The sequence below is a fragment of the Armigeres subalbatus genome, chromosome 1 (assembly GCF_024139115.2).
Source record: "Armigeres subalbatus isolate Guangzhou_Male chromosome 1, GZ_Asu_2, whole genome shotgun sequence".
In the NCBI taxonomy this organism is placed as follows: Eukaryota; Metazoa; Arthropoda; class Insecta; order Diptera; family Culicidae; genus Armigeres; species Armigeres subalbatus.
Genome location: NC_085139.1, coordinates 163,598,150 through 163,620,845, shown reverse-complemented (window position 1 = coordinate 163,620,845; position 22,696 = coordinate 163,598,150). Strand labels below are relative to the sequence as shown.

At 40.1% G+C, this 22,696-nt stretch overlaps 1 protein-coding gene and 1 pseudogene across 4 annotated transcripts in view; one reads left to right on the top strand and one right to left on the bottom strand.

Annotated features, from left to right (window-relative positions):
• Positions 1-18,320, bottom strand: part of LOC134205469 (integrin alpha-PS1) — a 191,741-nt gene extending 173,421 nt beyond the window's left edge. For 2 of the 4 annotated variants that reach the window (XM_062680732.1, XM_062680735.1), the window contains exons 1-2: positions 18,074-18,320; positions 5,201-5,656 (exon numbers count right to left, since the gene is read on the bottom strand). In XM_062680732.1, coding sequence (XP_062536716.1) covers positions 5,201-5,394 — 194 coding nt within the window. In that variant the 5' untranslated portion in view covers positions 5,395-5,656; positions 18,074-18,320. The other 2 variants (XM_062680733.1, XM_062680734.1) reach the window with 2 other exon arrangements.
• On the top strand, positions 5,872-9,329 carry LOC134206723 (ER membrane protein complex subunit 3-like; annotated as a pseudogene).
• Positions 18,321-22,696: the final 4,376 nt, after the last annotated feature.

Here is a 22,696-nt window from a genome sequence, read left to right as displayed (position 1 = left end):
CTTGATAAAGGCTTTGGTTCCCTCTGTTCATGATGCTCGTCGCCTTTGAATCACAAGCACGCGTCAGAATGAGATGCTGCAGAAATTAATTGGCTATAGCAATCATTCGCAACACAACATCAGCGTTAATAAACATTTTCAATATTTCAAAATTGAATATTTTACTCTCTACGTAATCCTACGTCCAATTGGCGGCCGTGTCTCGGAAGCACCCTTCTACTTTTTTCTGATTTTTTTTACTATTTTTTGTACAACACTGAAAACAACCTTGTTGAGGTCGAAATATGTATCTGTCAAAGGTACTATCAAGTGCTGGAATGGAATGGGATAGTACGAACTCGTCTTATGACAAGTGATGTGGAGCTTTTTGTCCACGATTGTTCCAATCAATATGCATGAACAATAATATATTACAGCAATTGCAAATGAAACCGATGAACAATCGCTTCGAAGTCGGCAGTATTTGGTATAATCATTTCGCGGATCGCGGTCAATGTGACCGGATTGATTCCGGTGAGACGTCTCACTCCTCATTTCTCATTCTTTATTTTTTCTTCAAACTTTGTCCTTCTCACTTCTCACTGCTGAACTGTTTCTAAGCACACTGCTCTCGGAGGCGCGGGTAACCCCACCAAGCAGCTTTTGCAGAGCAACGTATATTCGTCGTTGCCAATCGATGATACCGGCAATTCGCCGAAAAAACGTAATCGCAGCTGGAGAAGTTCCCGCCCGTGTTTGTAAAGGGCGATCCGCCGGATTTCCGCCCGAAAATTCGCCAGTTAATCGCTAAAGGGCTGAAGTGTAAATTTCGGCTCTACAGCGAGGGCGTGAAAGTGAAGCCGGTCAATAAGGATCACCACAAATCCGTCGTGGAGTTCCTCGAAGTCCACAAGTATGAGTACGACACTCATTACCACCCTGGCACGAAGCCGCTCAAGACTTTGTTGCAAGAACTCCGCGATTAGAAGGAGGAAGAGCTTCGAGCAGAGCTTGAAAGTTGCGGACTGAAGACAGTGGCTGTGAACACGATCGCTCGTCACGACAAGACGAGGAGATATCGCGACCAGCTTTACCTGATTCACCTGGAGCACGGCTCCACCACCTGGAAGGACCTGAAGCTGGTCGGCTTTATCAATTACACCGTTGTTGACTGGGAGCGATATCGGCCCGAGCATGGCGACGTCACGCAGTGCACCAAATGCTTCAACTTCGGGCAAGGCACCAGGAACTACCGCATGAAGCCGCGTTGCAACAAGTGTGGCGAACCCCACGGCTGACGAGTTCGGCAAGACGGAGGTGGCCGATCCCAAGTGCGCCAACTGTGGCGACAAACATCGGGCCACCACGAAGGGCTGCCCAAAGCGTGCCGAGTTCCTGGAAATCCGGAAGAAGGCTTCCACCAGGACCCTACAGAAGAAGAACCGTGTTCCTGTAGTCAACGAGGTGAACTATCCGGCCATCTCTGCTCCCCGTCGAGCGATACCAATCCTCCCACCGTTACAACCACACAAGCGACTGGCAGCGGCAGCTGCCGACAATCGACTTGTACATCACCAACCACCAACGACCACATCTCGCAACCGGTCGTCTACCAGGAGCTCAGCTCGGATCACTGGGCTCCTCGGTTAATCGGCATCAGCTGTCCTGGCGAAATTATCATCGAGTCGACTGGGGCCGGTTCCAAAGGTGCGTGGACGCCAACGTCGATTACGAGGCGCGGCCGGTAACGCCTGAAGCTATTGATCGTCAGCTGCTCTCCATCGAGGAGGCGATCTCGGTGACCCGTGATCAACATGTACCGACGGCTAGGCAGGTAAGCAGAACCCTAACAATCGATACACTCACCAAAGAATTGATTCGAGTGCGGAATGTCACTTGCAGGCAGTTTCAGAATGGTGAACCTAAAAAATAACGATTTCTCGAATAAGATCCGCACTCTACCAGATTATGCTAAGCCGTTCTGTAAAATGACCAAAATACTAAAATCCAAGCCTCCTGCTATTCCACATTTAATCCCAGTAGGCAATAATGGCTCTAAGGATCGCTTGATAACTCCTGCAGAGAAGGTCGCTGAATTAGGTCGTCATTTCGTCAGCTCACACAATCTTGGGCAGAACATCATCAGTCCACACGAAACAGTCGTTAACGAGTATGCGCAGGCGCACAACATTCATATGACTCCCAACGACTTCTCGGAGGAGTTGGAGATTTCAGCTGACGAATTTACGTCCCATATCAAATCATCGAAAAACATGAAGGCCCTAGGCTTCGACAGCATTATCCTGAATCTCGAACTCAAACATATGAGTGCTCCATTCTTCTTTCCACGGCACGCAGTTCGGCAAGACGGAGGTGGCCGATCCCAAGTGCGCCAACTGTGGCGACAAACATCGGGCCACCACGAAGGGCTGCCCAAAGCGTGCCGAGTTCCTGGAAATCCGGAAGAAGGCTTCCACCAGGACCCTACAGAAGAAGAACCGTGTTCCTGTAGTCAACGAGGTGAACTATCCGGCCATCTCTGCTCCCCGTCGAGCGATACCAATCCTCCCACCGTTACAACCACACAAGCGACTGGCAGCGGCAGCTGCCGACAATCGACTTGTACATCACCAACCACCAACGACCACATCTCGCAACCGGTCGTCTACCAGGAGCTCAGCTCGGATCACTGGGCTCCTCGGTTAATCGGCATCAGCTGTCCTGGCGAAATTATCATCGAGTCGACTGGGGCCGGTTCCAAAGGTGCGTGGACGCCAACGTCGATTACGAGGCGCGGCCGGTAACGCCTGAAGCTATTGATCGTCAGCTGCTCTCCATCGAGGAGGCGATCTCGGTGACCCGTGATCAACATGTACCGACGGCTAGGCAGGTAAGCAGAACCCTAACAATCGATACACTCACCAAAGAATTGATTCGAGTGCGGAATGTCACTTGCAGGCAGTTTCAGAATGGTGAACCTAAAAAATAACGATTTCTCGAATAAGATCCGCACTCTACCAGATTATGCTAAGCCGTTCTGTAAAATGACCAAAATACTAAAATCCAAGCCTCCTGCTATTCCACATTTAATCCCAGTAGGCAATAATGGCTCTAAGGATCGCTTGATAACTCCTGCAGAGAAGGTCGCTGAAATAGGTCGTCATTTCGTCAGCTCACACAATCTTGGGCAGAACATCATCAGTCCACACGAAACAGTCGTTAACGAGTATGCGCAGGCGCACAACATTCATATGACTCCCAACGACTTCTCGGAGGAGTTGGAGATTTCAGCTGACGAATTTACGTCCCATATCAAATCATCGAAAAACATGAAGGCCCTAGGCTTCGACAGCATTATCCTGAATCTCGAACTCAAACATATGAGTGCTCCATTCTTCTTTCCATCGTCCTGGTCATCGTCAGCGAAAGTCATCCTCATCCGGAAGCCTGGGAAAGATCCTTCCTTCTCTCAGGATTATCTAAGCTATTTGAAAAAAACCGGTTACTCGAGTCTGCCGCAAATCTCAACATCTTGCTCGAGGAACAGTTTGATTTCCGATGCGGTCGGTCAACCGTACACCAACTGGCTCGAGTTACCAACGTCCTCAGACGGAACAAGTTTATCTCAAAAACATCCGCCATGGCCTTACTCGATGTTGAGAAGTCATTCGACAATGTATGGCATGATGGCCTGGTGTACAAACTACAACGCTACAATCTTCCCAGCTATCTGGTGAAAATCATCAACAATTTACCTGTCGGCATCAAATGTGAATGTGTTTGTGGGAAGGCGCATCATCGGTAGACGTCGGGCTTACTACGGGCTTCAGAAGAAACTGCGGCTCGAAAAGATTCACACTTGCACCAAATGTATCATGTACAGAACGCTGATAAGACCGGTGGTGATCCTCTACGGACATAAGACGAGTTCTAAGGACAGTAAGAGAACGGTGTGTTGCGGCGAAGGATGAATCACGAGCTCGCCCAGCTCTACGGCACGCCCAGTATCCAGAAGGTAAAGCTGGAAGGGTACGATGATCAGGGTATGTTGCAAGAATGCCGGACAGCAACCCTGCAAAGATGGCAGGTACAAAAAGGCGTAGTGCATAGCGAGCGAGGTGGGCTTGGCGGGCGTAGGCGCAACCGAAGCTGAAGATAAAAGAGATGTAGCCTCGAGCCGTGTATTGTGGCTTGGCAACTAAAACAAAACATCGTGGGCTCTTAAAGGTCATTAAACGCATATCGTGGTGAAAATAAATGAATCAGACGAACCATCCGTATACAAAAAATATTTTTTCAATGATACAGGAATCAACATAACTACGTGTAACTCAAACGTTGCACATTCGTTCAATTTATCGCGACTCCCTACACGGAAGAAAAAAAGTACCCAAAATTGAGTACTTTTAAACTTACTTTTGAGTTATTTTTTCTCTTCGCTTTCATCCACTCTTTCTTTTGTTGTCAAAAACAAAAGAGCCAAACAATCCAACGACGCCAGTTCAATACGGGAAGCCAATTTTGAGTTTTATTACCTGAGGTCGAAATTGAGTGAATTAAACTTAAATTTGGGTCAATAAATTTTCCGTTGGGTACTTTTTTAACATGGGAGTAAAGGCAAACTACTTCGACCCTACTTACTCAATTTTGGCTTCCCGTACGGATGTTCGAGGTTGGGTGAATTAAACTCACTATTGGGTAGTTTATTTCTTCCGTGTACAGAACCAGGAGAAAAATGGATGACATAAAAATTTTATCAGATAACGTTATCGAACCTCAAGCAAGAATTCGTCATGATAATGCTAATCAAAGAAATCAAATGTTACTACATATAAAACGTTGTGGAAATTGCACTATGGTGAACCCCCTATCGGTATTGGATCATTTTAATATTATCGCATCAGAGCACATTTTTGTATGAAATTCTATCGGAAGAAGTTGGCTTGAGTTTATTCTACCGTAATTATTCGATGGATTAAAAATGCATGAAATGTAAAAAATGATAAATTTATACAACGTTATTAAACTTAACACAATAAGAGTGTCCATAATAGGAAAATGGGAAAAACATCTTAAAACCAAGCGGAGTTCAGTCAGATGTAAAATGTTTCGAATGTAGATTTCCACAATAAGCATCGTGTACTTCAGCGTAAGACTGGGGAGTCCATTAGTGGTCATTTAACCCTAGAAAACTAATCACACCTTAGGTATTAAGACTTACCAATTCTTTTTATCTCCGTTCCGCAACTTTTCGATATGGGAAGCTACCGAATATCCGAAGTAGGTGCTGGTTGCCCCATACTTGACGATGGGAAGACGCGTTTCAAAGTTGAAGCCCCCCACGGCAGTAATGGATAGTAGCAGGGCGGCCACTGCCAGCAGTGGAAGCCCCAAGCACCATTTACTTAGCACCATAACTCGTCCTCTATGAACGATGAGCTCAGGATACTTCACCCACAGATAATCTCTTCTGGCACTAGTGCACACGGGGCGATATGTGTAATCCAATCGAACCACTTGAGAAATCTCGATTCGCTATTTTTAAAGCATTCTTCAGCACCGCACCATCACCACCAATGGCCGCTTCCTGGCCTTGGGACTGCACTTTTACCATCCAAGACACGGCACTGAATCACGAAAGATGGCACCATCTCATCGGCGGCGACGGCGACTCTGCCTGTTGGGGAAAAAACGACACACGGTTCGAACGGTTTATTAGAAAGGAATCGATAAATTTTTAATATTTACGGGATGGGTGAACTGTTTTGGGTGTTGGCCGTTCCGGTTTGCAACGGTTTCGTCAGAATTTTGCGCACTCATTTACACGGTCTGTAGTCCGCGCTGGTTTAGAATTGGCATATGGCAGGGAGTGATGTGCACAGACTACAGACCATGGCACTGCCAGACTTCGTTAGTCATTGATCGGGGGATTTGGTCATTTGTGAGTAGGTACATATTTGTTTATGGTCTCAATGTGTGTTTATAAACTAATGATGAGAGAAGCAAATCAATACAGTTTTGTTTGGAATCGAATTAGGGTATCTGTTCCTATATCAATAACAATAAGGCAATGCGCATATGAAATGCATTGATTTCTCACCCAATAATCAAGAAACATGTGAATAATTATGCTCGGCTCATGTAATTTTTAATTGAAAACAATTTGGTAACTTCAAAAATGAAATTTTCATCACATTATAGAAGTATTTAGCTAAAAAACATCATTACCGCCATGCACCTATTTCAATAACATTCAAAAACAGTTAATCCTATGCCTGTGCCTATATCAATAATACTGTTTCCAACATAAAATACGCACACTATTACATGTGTGTATACGTAACGATATGATTGCAGTGATGCCGAATTCTTCAGTATTTTGTATTTGAGTTGAAATATAATTACAAAATTGCTGTTTTTGTTGCAGTTTTCCATCTTATCAGTTCAATTTTGTGTTTGTCATAATTTATCTTTTCGATATAATTTATTTTACACACATAAGAGTTGAATTTCACAATGAAAGTTCATTCAAGCATTTTTTAAATAAAAATGTTGGTTGGCAACCCTTGCAGATACTGCCAGCCATGTAAACAGTTTGGAATACGGACAAGGATAATTGAGACGTTGTTCGAAAGAAACCTATATCAAACTGTAGGAAATCGCGTTGGTTTTTAAAATATAATTATATTCATAGTGAAAATGTGATGTGCCATAAGTACTGTGAAGTGAATTTTGAACGGATAGAATTGTTTTAGCCCGAAATTGAGTGGAAAACAACGGCGTGAAAACAGATTAATCTGCTAGTAACAATCGAGCAGTGCATCAAACCATCAGTTCAAAGGTAGGAAAATGCAAATAAAAGTGCTTTCTAATTTTATCTTTTAATAATTTGATTCTTGTGAATTAAAACATTACTCAAACAAAATCTTGAATAATATTCCAAACATTCAAGAATGTGTTCCATCCATTATTGTTTACATACGATGTGAGAAATTGTAAATAAATTGATTTTTTATTTGGTTTATCGACGGTTGGGATTAATATACGGGCTGTTATAAATATGGGAACAGATACCCTATAACGGCAGCTAATTTAACCGTTTTTCCAATCGTGAATCAGATTTTACAGCCAGCTAAACAAAACTAATGAGAAAAATCTGTAAGCTTCGTATATTTTGTCAAATGTGAGTCAAGGCGGAAATAATTGAGCGATTACTACGGTTGAAGTGCTTAATTTACTACCATGTAAGTACATATTCAGAAAAGTAGTTAAGTAAGGACTAAAATTTCCCTAAAAAATGAGAAATTTTCCCTTAAAAAATAGGAAATTGCCAATAAAGAAATCTGGGTAAAGCTATAAATAAATATAAAATTTATGCAAATAAATATAAAATAATGCAATATTTCTATTAATAATTGAGGATTTTCCACAAAATAAAAATAAATGAGGACTTTTAAAAGCATAAATTGCAATTATAAAATAAGAATTTATCATAAAGAAATCAAATGTCCCACGAAAAAAATATAAAATTTCCACAAATAAATCAATATTAGCAATACACAATTACAAAATTTTCCACACTAAAACTTTCTACGAAAAAATCAAGAAAGAGCAATAAAAAAATATGAAAATTTCCTTAAAGAAATATGAAAAAGCAATAAAACTGATAATTATTTGCGAGCGTCTTAAAACCGAATAAAACTGAGCATTTTTCCATAGATGACCCTTTCTTTTAACAGTGTTTAAAGTTCATGGAAAATTTTATCAATTTTATTGGTTTTTTGTATTTTTTTATGGAAATTTTCTTATTTTTTACTGCTTTTTATTGATAATTTAGTGGAAAATTTTCATTTTTTTTTGGAAATAAAAAAAAATTTGTGGAAAATTTTATAATTGTTAATTACTAATATTGATTTATTTATGGATTTTTTTTTCGTGAAACATATTGATTTCTTTATAGAAAATTCTTCTTTTATAGTTGCCTTTAAAAGTGCTAAATTATTTTTGTTTTATGGGAAATTCTCAATGAATCGCCTGCTTTGAGCGTGCTTACAGCGGCACACTAGGAGTTAACTTTCTGAAATCAGTATGGCGAAAGGCATCTAAGGTTCGATTTCTCAAAATTAAGCACTTTCATCAAAAAAATATTTGGTAGGCATGGTAGCGGACACCTTCCTACATAATCGGTACCAAATAGTTTTTCATGAAAAGTTTCTTATTTTGAGAAAACCCGCGTTAGATGACTTTCGCCATACAAATTTCTGGCGGTTAACTCTTGCCGGCTATTAGGCGCATATACTATAGCGCCTGGATGTGACAGCGGCGGGTAGCAAATCAGCCACTGCCAATAATTCATTGTTAATGAAAATATTACACAGCTACTTTATTTCACCGAAGTCGGTAAAATTTTACTGAGTTTTTGGACTACGGATCGCCCAGTAATTTCAACAGCAATATTTTACATTACCGAGTTGTCAGCATAAACGAGATATGTCAAAATAACATTAAAATCGGTAATAAAGGTAGTTTGTTTATGTGAACATAACTGAGTTAGTCAGTAAATGAGGATTTATTATTTGGAAAATATTTTACTGATTGATATTGATTACTGATTACTGATATCTCTAATTAATGAACCTTCGCATGAAATATAAGTATTATGGACAAATTTCAGCGGGTTTTGTGATAAATTCTGCTATATTTTTAAAGGGAAATACGATTACTACTATACTTTTTGATATTCATTTCGGATTGATACAGATACAAGACAGTCAGGCAATGTACCGTGCGCGGCTTCTCCGTGAGAACGGCAAATACCTCAGCCCGCAGTCGTTTACCATTAGACGGCATTACTACAACAATGAGGAAACGGGTTGTTTTAAGACACAGAAACGGGCTCCGGCCGTAACTTCATTAACGTTCACCGCCGATGATAGTGTTCGGTGGCTGGATCAATTGGATGTTATCCGGGTTCGTGACGTCGAAAGTTCTATTCCCGCTGACGCTGCGCTTCAAACCGGTGGGGTATAGAACTAGCATTGCCTGGGTAACATCCGCATCGTGGTACCTTTTGAACGTGTTCGGCCTGAGAAGCATCTACACACTGGTTCTGGGGAAAACAAAGCCGCTGATCAGGGGCGTACTATGCAAGACCATATGTCGAAAGCAGCGGTAACCTTGCCGCCGGATCCCATAACCGCTTTCAAAGCAGAGTGGGAAACGCTCAAAATCACTGAGTACCAGAATGCTCTGACGAACTTTGAAACCGGGATGCTGATGGCGGCCAGTGGCGGACCCCGTAGGATGCTGTCTATCACAGCCGAGAGGAGGCAGGAATCGAAACTAAATAAATATAGTTATTGACGTAGGACTTACGTCTTTCTTTTTTTATTCATTAGCGATTATTTTGCACTTTGGACTTGAGACTTTAGAAACTTGTGCCCAACGATTTTTTTTTTTCAAAATGGTAAATAAACAATAACAAAGGGCTCTACAATAGCGTTCAGTATTTTTATGTTAACTAGTCGGTAAATTTTAATGTTTTACCGGTGGTGATGTTTTGATTTGTACCGACTTTTTGTGGAGTTCAGTAATTTACGGATTTAATAATTTGTTCAGTAAAAATAAGTAAACGTCAGAACGTTAAGCATAATTTTTTACCGAAACTCGGAAATTTATTACTGACAATCATTGGAAGTCCACTAAAAAACAGTATTTCAGTAAAAAATAAATTTTACAGTTGAAACTCAGTAAACAAAATACCGAACGTTGAAATGCTGTTTAAGTGTGTATACATTATTTGTGGAAATTTTATTTTTTATATTGGCAATTTCCTATTTTTACGGAAAATTTCTAATTCTTCATGGATATTTTATGTTGATGCCGTTAAGTGAGAGCAACATAAAATTGAAACTTATGAGTTCTGGTGACTGTATTTCTGCAGACCAGAAACGCCTGTTCTCCACGTTCGAAGCGGTATTTAGACAACCCTCATCCGTGATCATCGTATGATTCTTACTTCAATCGTAGTGTGGGACAGCATTAAGAAGGAAATTCTCGCCTAACTTTTCAAAAGGACCTAAGTAACATTTTTTTTCATGAATTAATTTGAATCGCGCAATTAACAGAACAACATGGAAGCTTTTGATTGCAGTACTCAAATTAATTCATGAAAAAAATGTTACTTAGGTCCTTTTGAAAAGTTAAGCTAGAATTCCTTCAGCACAATTAAGGTAGCCTACCAAAGATTCGTCATCTATCAAGAAACGCAAAACAAGAGCAAACGATGAATTTAACTTCAACAACGCCATGATATAGAGTCATGATCTGCTGCTATGATTTATGTGCTGTTTAGAGCTTGGTTTTAAATCTACCGGGAGAAGAAAAAAAATTGAATTTCATTGTGCTGCCTTCAGTTCCATAACTGGACCCGTCGATCGATTATATTGCTTCAATTGAACGTGACAGAGCTTCACCGATAGCGGTCCACCATGGCGCGGACCGAAGCAAATAAATAATGTTTCCCTACCATCAAGATTGAGATTGAGAGACAATTTTTAAATTGTTCACAATCCATTAGCGCCGCGCGATCGATTGATTAAAAGAAATCTCTACTCTGCAAGTCCCACAGCCAGCGGGCTGGGACTGCTGCTGGAGAACATTGATAAACAACACTCGACCAACAGCCGTAATGGATCTGAAAACAACATTGGCTGCGGGTGCGGCTTAATCCCCATGACTACCGACCGGCTTGCATGTGTTGGGTTGGAAGAGGCACTTAAACAAGTTTCAAACGTTCAAGCGAGTGTCGAGAATCGTTTCCTCCCAGCCGCCAGAGTAAAAACCAGAGAGTAAACGCGATGCAATGCTGTTGTTGTAGTAATAATCGCGTCAACCCCACACTCAGATGCCGTTCTTCAATCAATCACAAAAGTCACCAAGTACACTATCTAATGCTTATAAACTGAACGGCGATTTCAACGACGTTCACGTGTGTTTGCGGTTTAAATGCTATGCTGCAGGGCTGGTAGTGAGATGCTTATTGTCACCTTGAAGTTTGTTTGTTGCGGAACATCAGAAGGCTTGAACAGTTTTAAATAACGCAAGTCGACTTGCGATTCATTGTAAAATTTTCTGCCGAGCGAATCGCTTGAATATAAGTGCCAAAAAATTTTTTTTTTGCCTATATGGATTTAGAAATTGGTATCTTGGCGGAAATTTGTCCGAACAAAATGAAGATCACCGTGGACTATCTTTTCTCGCAGCATTATTCTACGATGTGGCCGCCTACATTGTACGAAGATGAAGACCGAGTCTCTTTCATGAAGTCTCTTTCATGAAGCTCCTGGAAAGGATTATCCTAATCGGGTGACGCAGTTCTCGGAATGCAAGACCGGCTTATCGAAAAAGCAGTTCGGATTCCGGATAGTAAGATCGACTATTGCTCGAATTGAAAAAAAAAAATAATATCAATTGAAATTCCCTGACTTTCCCTTACTTTACAAGTTTTTTCAGGTATTCGACACCCTGCGACAGCTAAAATATGCTGAAAGAAACAAATGAAGCGGAATGATGTATCTGACGAATATCGCGCCAACCCTTCTATGGGGCCGGCAGCACCATCTCAGAATCGAATGAAACTTGGTGGACATAAAGATCTGGTATTTCTAAGCCACTCTGCGTACTCAGTTTTTCAAAAATTATCAAGAGTAACATTTGATGAGGGCCTAGTTCTTTTCATTGTTTTTTTTTTACATCGATGTCACTCTAAAATGATAAGACTTACAAAAAAGCGTTGTATGGCGGACTATCGTGAAAATCCCAGAAGTTTTTTGGAAAAATATCCAAAAAATAAAAAAAAACGATTTCTACACTGAAACAAATTATTTTTGAAATTTTAAATCGATATTACATCATCTCAGAAATCGATGAATTTTTTTCTGCATATAGGTATTTCAATTATATAACTTTTCTGTTCTGTGACATATCTTCTAACATAGTTATGAGTTTATTTTCTATAGCGTCTTTTTGCAAGTTCTAATAAAAACACTCTGTTGTCCCGATAGAAGGGTCACACATCATGTTTTCGAAAATTTCTGCCTGTGATACCATTTTTACGCAATTATGCATCAAGTTCACATTTTCATGAATGGTCATTTGTGTGTAACATTGATATAAGAAATCCAGGAAAATATACGCCCTTTTCAAATGTTGGTCTACATCAGCGGTTCTCAACCTGGGCTACATGTACCCCTGGGGGTACCTTCGCTGAGCCCAGGAAGTACCTCAGACAAAAATGCGTAATGGCGGATGAATTACATTTTGGATTTCGTGGATTTCGTAGTTGCTACTCCGTGATCGACCAGAACAATCGCAATTGCACAGGGAACCAATGGATGGAAGCATGAGATTTGCTCTCCAACCTCAATGTGCACAGTCCGAGCGCTCTAGTATTTTGGATAGTCGATAATGGCGCTGGCCACGTCCTCACGGTCATCGGGGATGGGAAGGAATTGATGATGCAGTCACTCGCCCACTGCAAGCCGAGAACACCTCTGCACCCGCCACGAGCTACTGCGGAATTTTATTGGAACACCTTTTTACAACAGCTCCGAAACCCTTCAAGTATTATAATTTTATTAACCAATCGTTTCTCCGCGAGTATTCTCCATTCGGTTCCGTCTACCTCAGTCCCTCTTGCCGGTTACAATATTGGCGGATGAATAACATTTTTATTCAAAACTTATTGATTGAGTTTTGATAGTTTTGTATTTTTTTATTTCAAAACTTTGTCTTGTATATAATATGTATGGTGATCAGTAAATCATGGCCTATTGAATCCTGCCCTCCACAACCAGTACAATGGATGAAGAGCTGTGAGACAAAAGATCAAAAGGGGAAAAACTCGAATGAACAAATTAAAAATCCTCTATGCAATCTACCTTAACAAAACAGAGTGTTGAATAATATGTTAAGAATAATTTAGAGTCTACAGATTCGGAAGCCTTTATTTGAGAGAAATGAAGACTTTTTCCCGAAAGCTTCCTTCCAAGAAGTTCGGAAGCCTTTTTTCAAGAGGTTAGAAGCCTCCTTTCAAGAGGCCTGGAAGCTTCATTTCAAGTGACCCGGAATCCTCATTTTAAGATACCCGGAAACTTTCTTTCAAGAGTCGCGGAAGCCTTCTTTTAAGCTTTTTTCTATAAACTTTCTTTTTTTCTGCTTTTTTTAAAGCATCGGAAGGATCTTTTCAATGGTCTCGGAAGTTATTTTTCAACAGGCTCGAAAGCCTCTTTTTAAAAGGCTCGCAAAGTATACTTTCAAGAGGCTTGGAAGCCTCCTTTCTAAAGGTCAGGAAGTCTTCTTTTAAGCGTTATTATTAAAACTTTCTTTTTTTTCTTTTCTCCTTCTTTTATATGGCTCGGAAAGCTCTTTTCAAAAGGCTTGGTAGGCTCCTTTCAAGAGGCTTGGAAGCCCTCCCTTAAAGAGGCTCGGAATTCTTTCAAGAGGCTTGGAACCGTACTCTTGAAAGCCTCAAAAGCGTCCTTTCAAGATACTCAAAAACCTCATTTCCAGTGGCTCGAAGGCCTTCTTTCAGCAGGCCCAGAAACCTATTTTCGGAAGCATCCTTTCATCCAAAAAGGCTCGGAAGGCTTCTTCCAAGAGGCTCGGAAGCCTCCTTTCGAGTGGTTCGGAAGCTTCCTTTCAAAAGGCTTGAAGCGGATTTTTTCCCTTCAAGAGGCTTGGAAGCGTCCATTCAAGATACTCCAATGCCTCCTTTCAAGTGGTTAAAAAGCCGCCATTCAAAAGGCTCGGGAGGCTCAAAAGTGTTTATTCAAGATACGCCGCCATTCCATAAATTCGGAAGACTCTTCTCGAGAAGCTTGGAAGCCTCCTTTCAAGAGCTCAAAATCCTCTCATCAAGATGCTCGGATTTTTTCAAGAGGCTCAGAAGCGTTCTTTCAATATACTCAGAACCCTACTTTCAAGACGCTCGGAAGCCTCCCTTGAAGGGGTATAGAAGCTTTTTTCAAGAGGCTCGGAACCCTATCTTCATTTTTTTATGTAGCATCAAATATCGACGTTTCATGCATTTTTAAGTCATTTGGCATAAAAAAAACGATTTTCGACTTTTCCTTTGGTCCCTCTTGGGAAAATTTTCATGGGTAAAAATTTCAAAACTTTGATGAATTTTAGGCACCCCTAAATCATGTCCGATTGAGCTCAAATTTTGCATGGGGTCATATTTTGGGGTAATGAAACTTGTGAGCAATGTCGTTTTTTGAAATTCGATGACATTTTTTTCCCATACATTCCATTGGCACCCTAATCTGCCGTAATCTGGAAAAGTGACGTAACAGCCATTTTACAACATGCATGTTTTTTATTTTTCTGTTAAAGAGCTCGACGAGTAGTACTCGTTAACACCATTTTTGAAAAATGGCGTATACGTCACTTTTTCAGATTACGGCAGTAATAAACAGCAGCATCGACTCTCGGTGTCAGCATTGCTATGTGCGATGTCACAATGGATCTTCAGCTTGGCAAATTGATATTCAATTTGAAGTTTCAAAATATGAATATCATTTCATAGTGTAGTGCATGGATTTAATTTTATGAAGTCAGATTTCTAAAATACATACATCTGTTTAGTATATAAAGAAAAAATAATCATCATTTATTTGTGCAAATCAACGACAGTTCAAAATAATAATTTCAGCCTCAGTAGATATTCATTGTTCACGCTCGATTATTAATCGACTGTTAAGGATCAGGCGGCCAATTTTGTATGAAAGTTTGACAGCATGCTGGGAGATATTCGCCGAGCGTCTGATCAAAACAAACACGAGTCAATAACGAAGCTGTCTACCGAGTGTCGATGCAAGTGATAGTAAAACGAAGATTTTCGTCCTTGGTCGACAGGGTTCAACAATCTTAAAATTAGCTCTACCCAAGACTATGCAGCCTCCCTCGGAATGGTAGTCCGAAGCACTTTCTTCCCCCGCAAGAATATCCACAAAACCACATGGAAATCACCTAATCATGAAACGAAAAACCAAATTGATCACTTTCTAATCGAAGGTAAATTCTTCTCCGACATCACAAACGTACGCACCTACCGCAGTCCGAATATTGAATCCGAACACTACCTCGTTGCAGTATGTCTGCGCTCAAAACTCTCGACGGTGTACAACACGCGTCGGAGTCGTCCGCTGCGGCTAAACATTGGGCGGCTACAAGACGGTAGACTAGCCCAAGACTACACGCAACAGCTGGAAGTGGCACTCCGAACGGAAGAGCAGCTAGGCGTAGTGTCTCTTGAAGATGGCTGGAATAGAGTTCGCCACCGTACCAAACTGACTATCTACAAAACGCTTATTAGACCGGTAGTTCTCTACGGACACAACACCTGGACGATTCTCGTGGAGGACTAATGCACACTGGGAGTCTCCGAAAGGAAAGTGCTGCGTACCATCTATGGTGGGGTGCAGATGGCGGACGGTATGTGGACGAGGCAATTGAACCACGACTTACATCAGCTGTTGGGAGAACCATCCATCGATCATACCGCGAAAATCGGAAGACTGTGGTGGGACGGGCACGTAGCCAGAATGTCGGACAGTAATCCGGTGAAAATGGTTCTCGACAACGCTCCAACGGGAACAAGAAGGCGAGGTGCACAGCGGGTAAGGCCTGGTAATACATAATAAAATACTATACCTTTTTTGTTTGTTTTCAAAATTCTAACGCTTTAAGCAAGTTTTCTAAGATATTTTTTTAATTTTTTTTTGTTTTATAACAAAAGTTTAATTCATTTCGTATGTACATAAAATGCAGTCATGAAAAGATGTGCTTTGTTATAGAATAAAAATTTCTAAATTAGTCTCATATGTAGATATATACAAATAATAATGACTGGTCGATAAATTAATTATATTCATCGAGTTGAAAGTGGTAATAAACATAAAAATAAAGCAGACATTGCACACTTTGATGCCCTGCAACAGAATATTTTTTTTAAACGAGCTTTCTAGTGGCTACCGCTTCTGCCTTATAAGCAGGAGGTCGTGGGTTCAATTCCAGGCTCGTCCCTTTCCTACTTTGTATTTCTATCTTAGTTCTTTCTGTGTTTCACGTTCTACCAAAACGATTCCTACTGCTATAACCTCCCACACAATCCCAAAAAACATCTTTCTTAAGTAGGTGTCAAGGACGGAAATCTTCGTTTTACTATCAGTTGCATCGATGCTCAGTAGGCAGCTTCGTCATTGATTCGTGTTTGTTTTGATCAGACGCTCGGCAATGCAGGCACGAACATCTCGCAGCATGCTGTCAAACTTCCATACCAAACTTCCTCAATAGCCGATTGATAATCGAGCGTAAAAAATGAATATCTACAGGGGCTGTAATAAATATTTTGAATTGCGCTTGATTTGCAACGATAAATGATGATTATTTTACTTTATATACTAAACAGATGCATATATTTTAGGAATCTGACTTCAAAATGTCGAATCCATGCACCGCAGTATGAAATGATATTCATATTTTGAGATTTCAAGTTGAATATCAACGTACCAAGCTGAAGATTCATTTTGACACCGCACAATTCAACGCTGACACCGAGAGTCGTCGCTTGCTGCTGTTCGTGTACATGCCGTCCTATTCATTCACACATTCAAGTTCGGGAAAGACTTGCAACTTGATTGTGTGTTGGATGTCAGCTATTTGAGTGTAGTTGAAATGACTTTTTTTGTCCCTGGTAGGTGTCCAACTAACCATCCTTCCCCTTCCTCAGCATTCGCAAGGACGTGGCCAGGACTCATCTCGACTATTGGAGAGTGCATTGCTTCCATCTAAGAGATAGCGATTAGTCCCAAATCAATATCTGTGGTAACGGATAAAAGTGATGCTACTCTCATACAATAGTCTTGGCTTGTATCACCTACGAAGTTGTGCGAAATGCTCAATGCTAATGGACTTTTTTATATAGGTTCTTTGGGATAGGTAAAGGTCAACTTGATCTTGAAAATACTGTGTATAATGGGTACTTCAATGTAATGCAAGAGGATTTTTTCAAAACGGTTCAAATTTGTAGTGAGCCGACTAACATCGGAAAACATTGCGAAAATAAAAAATACGTGAGTCAAAATTCATATTGAAAAGTTTGTACAGATTTGAAGAGAAATCGAAGAATAAACGTCTATTTCATTGTAGGTTTAATACACCTACTTGATATTTTGAATTTCTTTAATTTGGTTTCTTGTTAATGATATTTAACATAAAGTCGAATACAGTTGTATACGCGACATATAAAAAAAGACTGTTGTGTGTATTTTTTCATTTGAAAGCAATATCCACTACAGTAATTTGGCCGTTCTAATCTGAACCCTTTTTAATTTGAACTCCATTAATCTGTAAATCGTTCAAATTAAAATGGAGAACGGAGCACGAATTCAAACAAAACCGCAAAAAGTCCACTAGAAATGAGTTATATATCAAGAAGTTACTAGCATGGTCTTGCTTTGCAGTCGCGTATCTTACCGTACGGCTAAGGAAGGCCTCAGATGAATAATTAAAGATCAGTAATTGAACTTGTACATCTGATTTAGTTTAGTTTAGTGATTCTATCTTAGTTAAGTCCTGATGATCTGTTGTTTGCACATTTCTATGAATTCATCATTAAAATCACCTTCCACTACTATCGCTATCGCATCGATTGCCACCAGCCCTGCAATTCAATAATGCTGTTGATAAGCGTGTATTGAGCTTCTTCTATGATTGGTTTATTTTGGTCCCCACTACTGCCGCAGTTCTTTTTTCGTTATCGAGAAGATATTCAAACTTGATACAAGAACATTACATAATTTCTACACAGTTCACGAATACACTCAATCTCTTATCATTCCACGTGACATGCACTATTTGAAGCCTTTATCACAATTGATTGCAGCGTTCTACTCTGGATTTTTATACGCCTCTTGCATTGACGCGCACCCGACGGTATCTACACGTGTCCAAACAAAGATTATCCACCATAGATGTTAAGATGCGGAGCTTATCTATCCCAAACTGACAAACGATGATGCATTCTTACCGCGAAGCGAACACTTGATAAAACACTGTCTGGCGGAATGCGCGAGTAGTTCACAGCACCGGAGAAAACGCCACTCGCGAACTGGGCTCCACTGTTGGTGTGTCGTCAAACGCGGGACCGACAAAACCGAATGAAAACAAAAAAAAAGCCAACGTAAAGAAGAAAATAACGCGATCAATGGGTGGCACGGCCGAACGTGGAAACGTCCTACCCGCACGACTTTCGGAAACTCACTGTTTGAATGAAATCCGCTTCGCAGCAGAGTATGGAGATCGAAGAAGAGCCCGGCTTGCAAGTAGGAGAGTTTTGAATACTCGCGTGCGTGGTTGGGCGAAGCGAAAACAGTTAATTTTTTTCCTCTCTCAGCATTGCACGCACGTGAAAAACATAAGATCTGTGGATAGTGATGTGTGTGGAAGAAAACATACTTCTCGTTTTCTCACTTGAGTGAATTTATGCAGCTATGAAAGCTAAGCAAAACTCAGTAGACTAAAACTTTAGCAGAATAGTGAAACATGGGATGCTGTGGGGGTGTTCAGTACGATGGAATTAAAGGAATAATCATAACGACTCTAGTCTCTATAACTCTTCAGAAATCACTGGCAGTGTTTCAACGTAATGATAAGTACGTTAGAAATAAATACGTGAGACATATGTTTTCTTCTAGGGCTCTATATTTCAATCTTTTCAATTTAGTCTTTTGCTAGTTCCAGAAATGAAATCGAATAAAAAAATTTATAGAACTATAAAAATATAAAAGTGAGATGGTCTTTATGATTATTGAAAGCCATCTTTTAGTTTCCAAACAAATAGATGCTTAGGTACATGGACTAAAGGTTGCCTGACGCAAAATTGTCAGGTCACTGACATTATATCTTCATCGATATTGAGTAAGTAAGGAATACATTCCATCACCTTGCCGTAACCCTCTGTGCGTTTCAAAGGGACTCGAGAATGCCCTGAAACTCGAACTACGCACATCACCCGATCAATCGTCGCTTTGATCAACCGTGTCAGTTTATCCGGAAATCCGTGTTCGTGCATTAGCTACCATAGCTGGTCCCGATCGATTGTATCATATGCGGCTTTGAAGTCGATAAATAGATTATGTGTGGGCACGTTGTATTCGCGGCATTTTAACAGTACTTGGCGAATGGCGAACACCTGGTCCGTGGTGGAGCGTTCGCCCATAAAACCCGCCTGGTACTGCCCCACTAGAGTGGCCCAAGCTTATATGGAAAAAGGGAAAAGTCTGGAATTTCAAACCTTGCACCCTTAATTGACAGTTTGGGGGTCCCAGAAGCTCCCCTGAAAATTTCAGCTCATTCGGTCCAGTGGTTGGCGTGCGCAAATGGCTCAAAGTTTGTATGGAAAAAGTGATCCAAATGTATGGGGAAACGCAACCGTTTCAGTTTTTTGCTTCTAGGTGGCGCTGTAGTCGACGGATTCCTGTTGTGGACAAAATGTAGAACCTTTTTACCCTTCTTACACCCTAAGAAGGGTATAAAGATCGCTTGAAAAACCGACTTTTTATCCGAGGCTCGGAGACCCAAGTCGTATATACCAATCAACTCAGCTCGACGAACTGAGCACATGTATGTATGTGTGTGTGTGTGCGTGTGTGCGTATGTGTGTGCGTTACAAAAATCTCACATCAAGATCTCAGCCGTCCGTGGACCGATTTGCACGATTTTAACACTAAACGAAAGCTATGACTTTGTCATTGTACGAGTTCAATTTTTTTTGCAATCGGATATTTGGTTCCAGAGATATGTGAGAAATACGAACATGAAGTGCATTTTCAGAAAACTAACAAAATAATGTCACATAAATATCTCAGCCGTCTGTAAACCAATTTGCATGATTTTATCTTTAAACGAAAGCTATGACTTTGCCATTGAACCCATTGTATTTTGTTTTTGCAATTAGACATTGGGTTTCGGAGATATCTCTGAAATACGAACATAAAGCATTAGACGTATCAACTTTACACATTGGTAAAATATGTCCCATCAAGATCTCAGTCGTCCTTGGACAGATTTGTGCGATTTTATCTTTAAACGAAAGCTATGTTTTTGTCATTGGACCCATTCATTTTTTTCTGCAATTGGAAATTCGGTTTCAGAGATATCTGTGAAATACGAATATGAGACATATTTTCAGACTACTAATGAAGAATTGTCACACAAATATCTCAGCCGTCTATGACCCGATTTGAACTCTTTTGGGCTTAAACAGAAGCTGTAATATTGCCATTACAGGCGGCAAATCAAATCTGCAGTCTTTTCGTATTTTTTAAAAAATTTAAATTTCCAGAAATATTCCTTTTTACCCTTCTTACATCCTAAGAAGGGTATAAAGATCGCTTGAAAAACCGACTTTTTATCTGAGACTCGGAGACCCAAGTCGTATACACCAATCAACTCAGCTCGACGAACTGAGCACATGTATGTATGTGTGTGTGTGTGTGCGTGTGTGCGTGTGTGCGTATCCCAAGCAACCAAAAGTTCGGATAAGAGGGGATGTTCTGGTTTAATCAGCTCGCATTTTAAGTAATTTTTTGTACGGTGGGAGCGCAAAAGTGAACTTGGAAGTTTCGTTAAGGTGCTTGGAACTCAATGTGAACCAAAAATGAACCAATTGGTTCGGTTAGGAACAAATTTAAGTAAAATCTGAACTTTTGGTTGCTTGGGATGTGTGTGCGTTACAAAAATCTCACATCAAGATCTCAGCCGTCCGTGGACCGATTTGCACGATTTTAACACTAAACGAAAGCTATGACTTCGTCATTGTACAAGTTCAATTTTTTTTGCAATCGGACATTTGGTTCTAGAGATATGTGAGAAATACGAACATGAAGTGTATTTTTAGAAAACTAACAAAATACTGTCACATAAATATCTCAGCCGTCTGTAAACCAATTTGCATGATTTTATCTTTAAACGAAAGCTATGACTTTGCCATTGAACCAATTGTATTTTGTTTTTGCAATTAGACATTGGGTTCCGGAGATATCTCTGAAATACGAACATAAAGCATTAGACGTATCAACTTCACACATTGGTAAAATATGTCCCATCAAGATCTCAGTTGTCCTTGGACCGATTTGTGCGATTTTATCTTTAAACGAAAGCTATGTTTTTGTCATTGGACCCATTAATTTTTTTTCTGCAATCGGAAATTCGGTTTCAGAGATATCTGCGAAATACGAATATGAGACATATTTTCAGACTACTAATGAAGTATTGTCACACCAGTATCTCAGCCGTCTATGACCCGATTTGAACTCTTTTGGGCTTAAACAGAAGCTGTAATATTGCCATTTAAGGCGGCAAATCAAATCTGCAGTCTTTTTGTATTTTTTAAAAATTGTTAAATTTCCAGAAATATCCCTTTTTACCCTTCTTACATCCTAAGAAGGGTATAAAGATCGCTTGAAAAACCGACTTTTTATCTGAGACTCGGAGACCCAAGTCGTATATACCAATAAACTCAGCTCGACGAACTGAGCACATGTATGTATGTGTGTGTGTGTGTGTGCGTGTGTGCGTATGTGTGTGCGTTACAAAAATCTCACATCAAGATCTCAGCCGTCCGTGGACCGATTTGCACGATTTTAACACTAAACGAAAGCTATGACTTTGTCATTGTACGAGTTCAATTTTTTTTGCAATCGGATATTTGGTTCCAGAGATATGTGAGAAATACGAACATGAAGTGCATTTTCAGAAAACTAACAAAATAATGTCACATAAATATCTCAGCCGTCTGTAAACCAATTTGCATGATTTTATCTTTAAACGAAAGCTATGACTTTGCCATTGAACCCATTGTATTTTGTTTTTGCAATTAGACATTGGGTTTCGGAGATATCTCTGAAATACGAACATAAAGCATTAGACGTATCAACTTCACACATTGGTAAAATATGTCCCATCAAGATCTCAGTCGTCCTAGGACAGATTTGTGCGATTTTATCTTTAAACGAAAGCTATGTTTTTGTCATTGGACCCATTCATTTTTTTCTGCAATTGGAAATTCGGTTTCAGAGATATCTGTGAAATACGAATATGAGACATATTTTCAGACTACTAATGAAGAATTGTCACACCAATATCTCAGCCGTCTATGACCCGATTTGAACTCTTTTGGGCTTAAACAGAAGCTGTAATATTGCCATTAAAGGCGGCAAATCAAATCTGCAGTCTTTTTGTATTTTTTTAAAAATTGTTAAATTTCCAGAAATATCCCTTTTTTTTTATTTTGAAATCGTTAAAAGCATGATAATATCAGTTATTTTACATTCAATTGAAGGTCATATGCATAGAAATTGTAATATGCACTGGGCACACACAACCATTCAAAAGTGTAAGAAGGGTTGCGTTCACTGTAGGTGGATTAAGTCGGGTTTTCATTGTGAAATCGATAAAAGCATGATAATATCAGTTATTTTATATTCAATTGAAGGTCATATGCATAGAAATTGTAATATGCACTGGGCACACACAACCATTCAAAAGTGTAAGAAGGGTTACGTTCACTGTAGGTGGATTAAGTCGGGTTTTTATATAAGGAAGCGACTGGTGAAGACCGGATGTAAATCCCTTTGAAATTGGTCAAGTT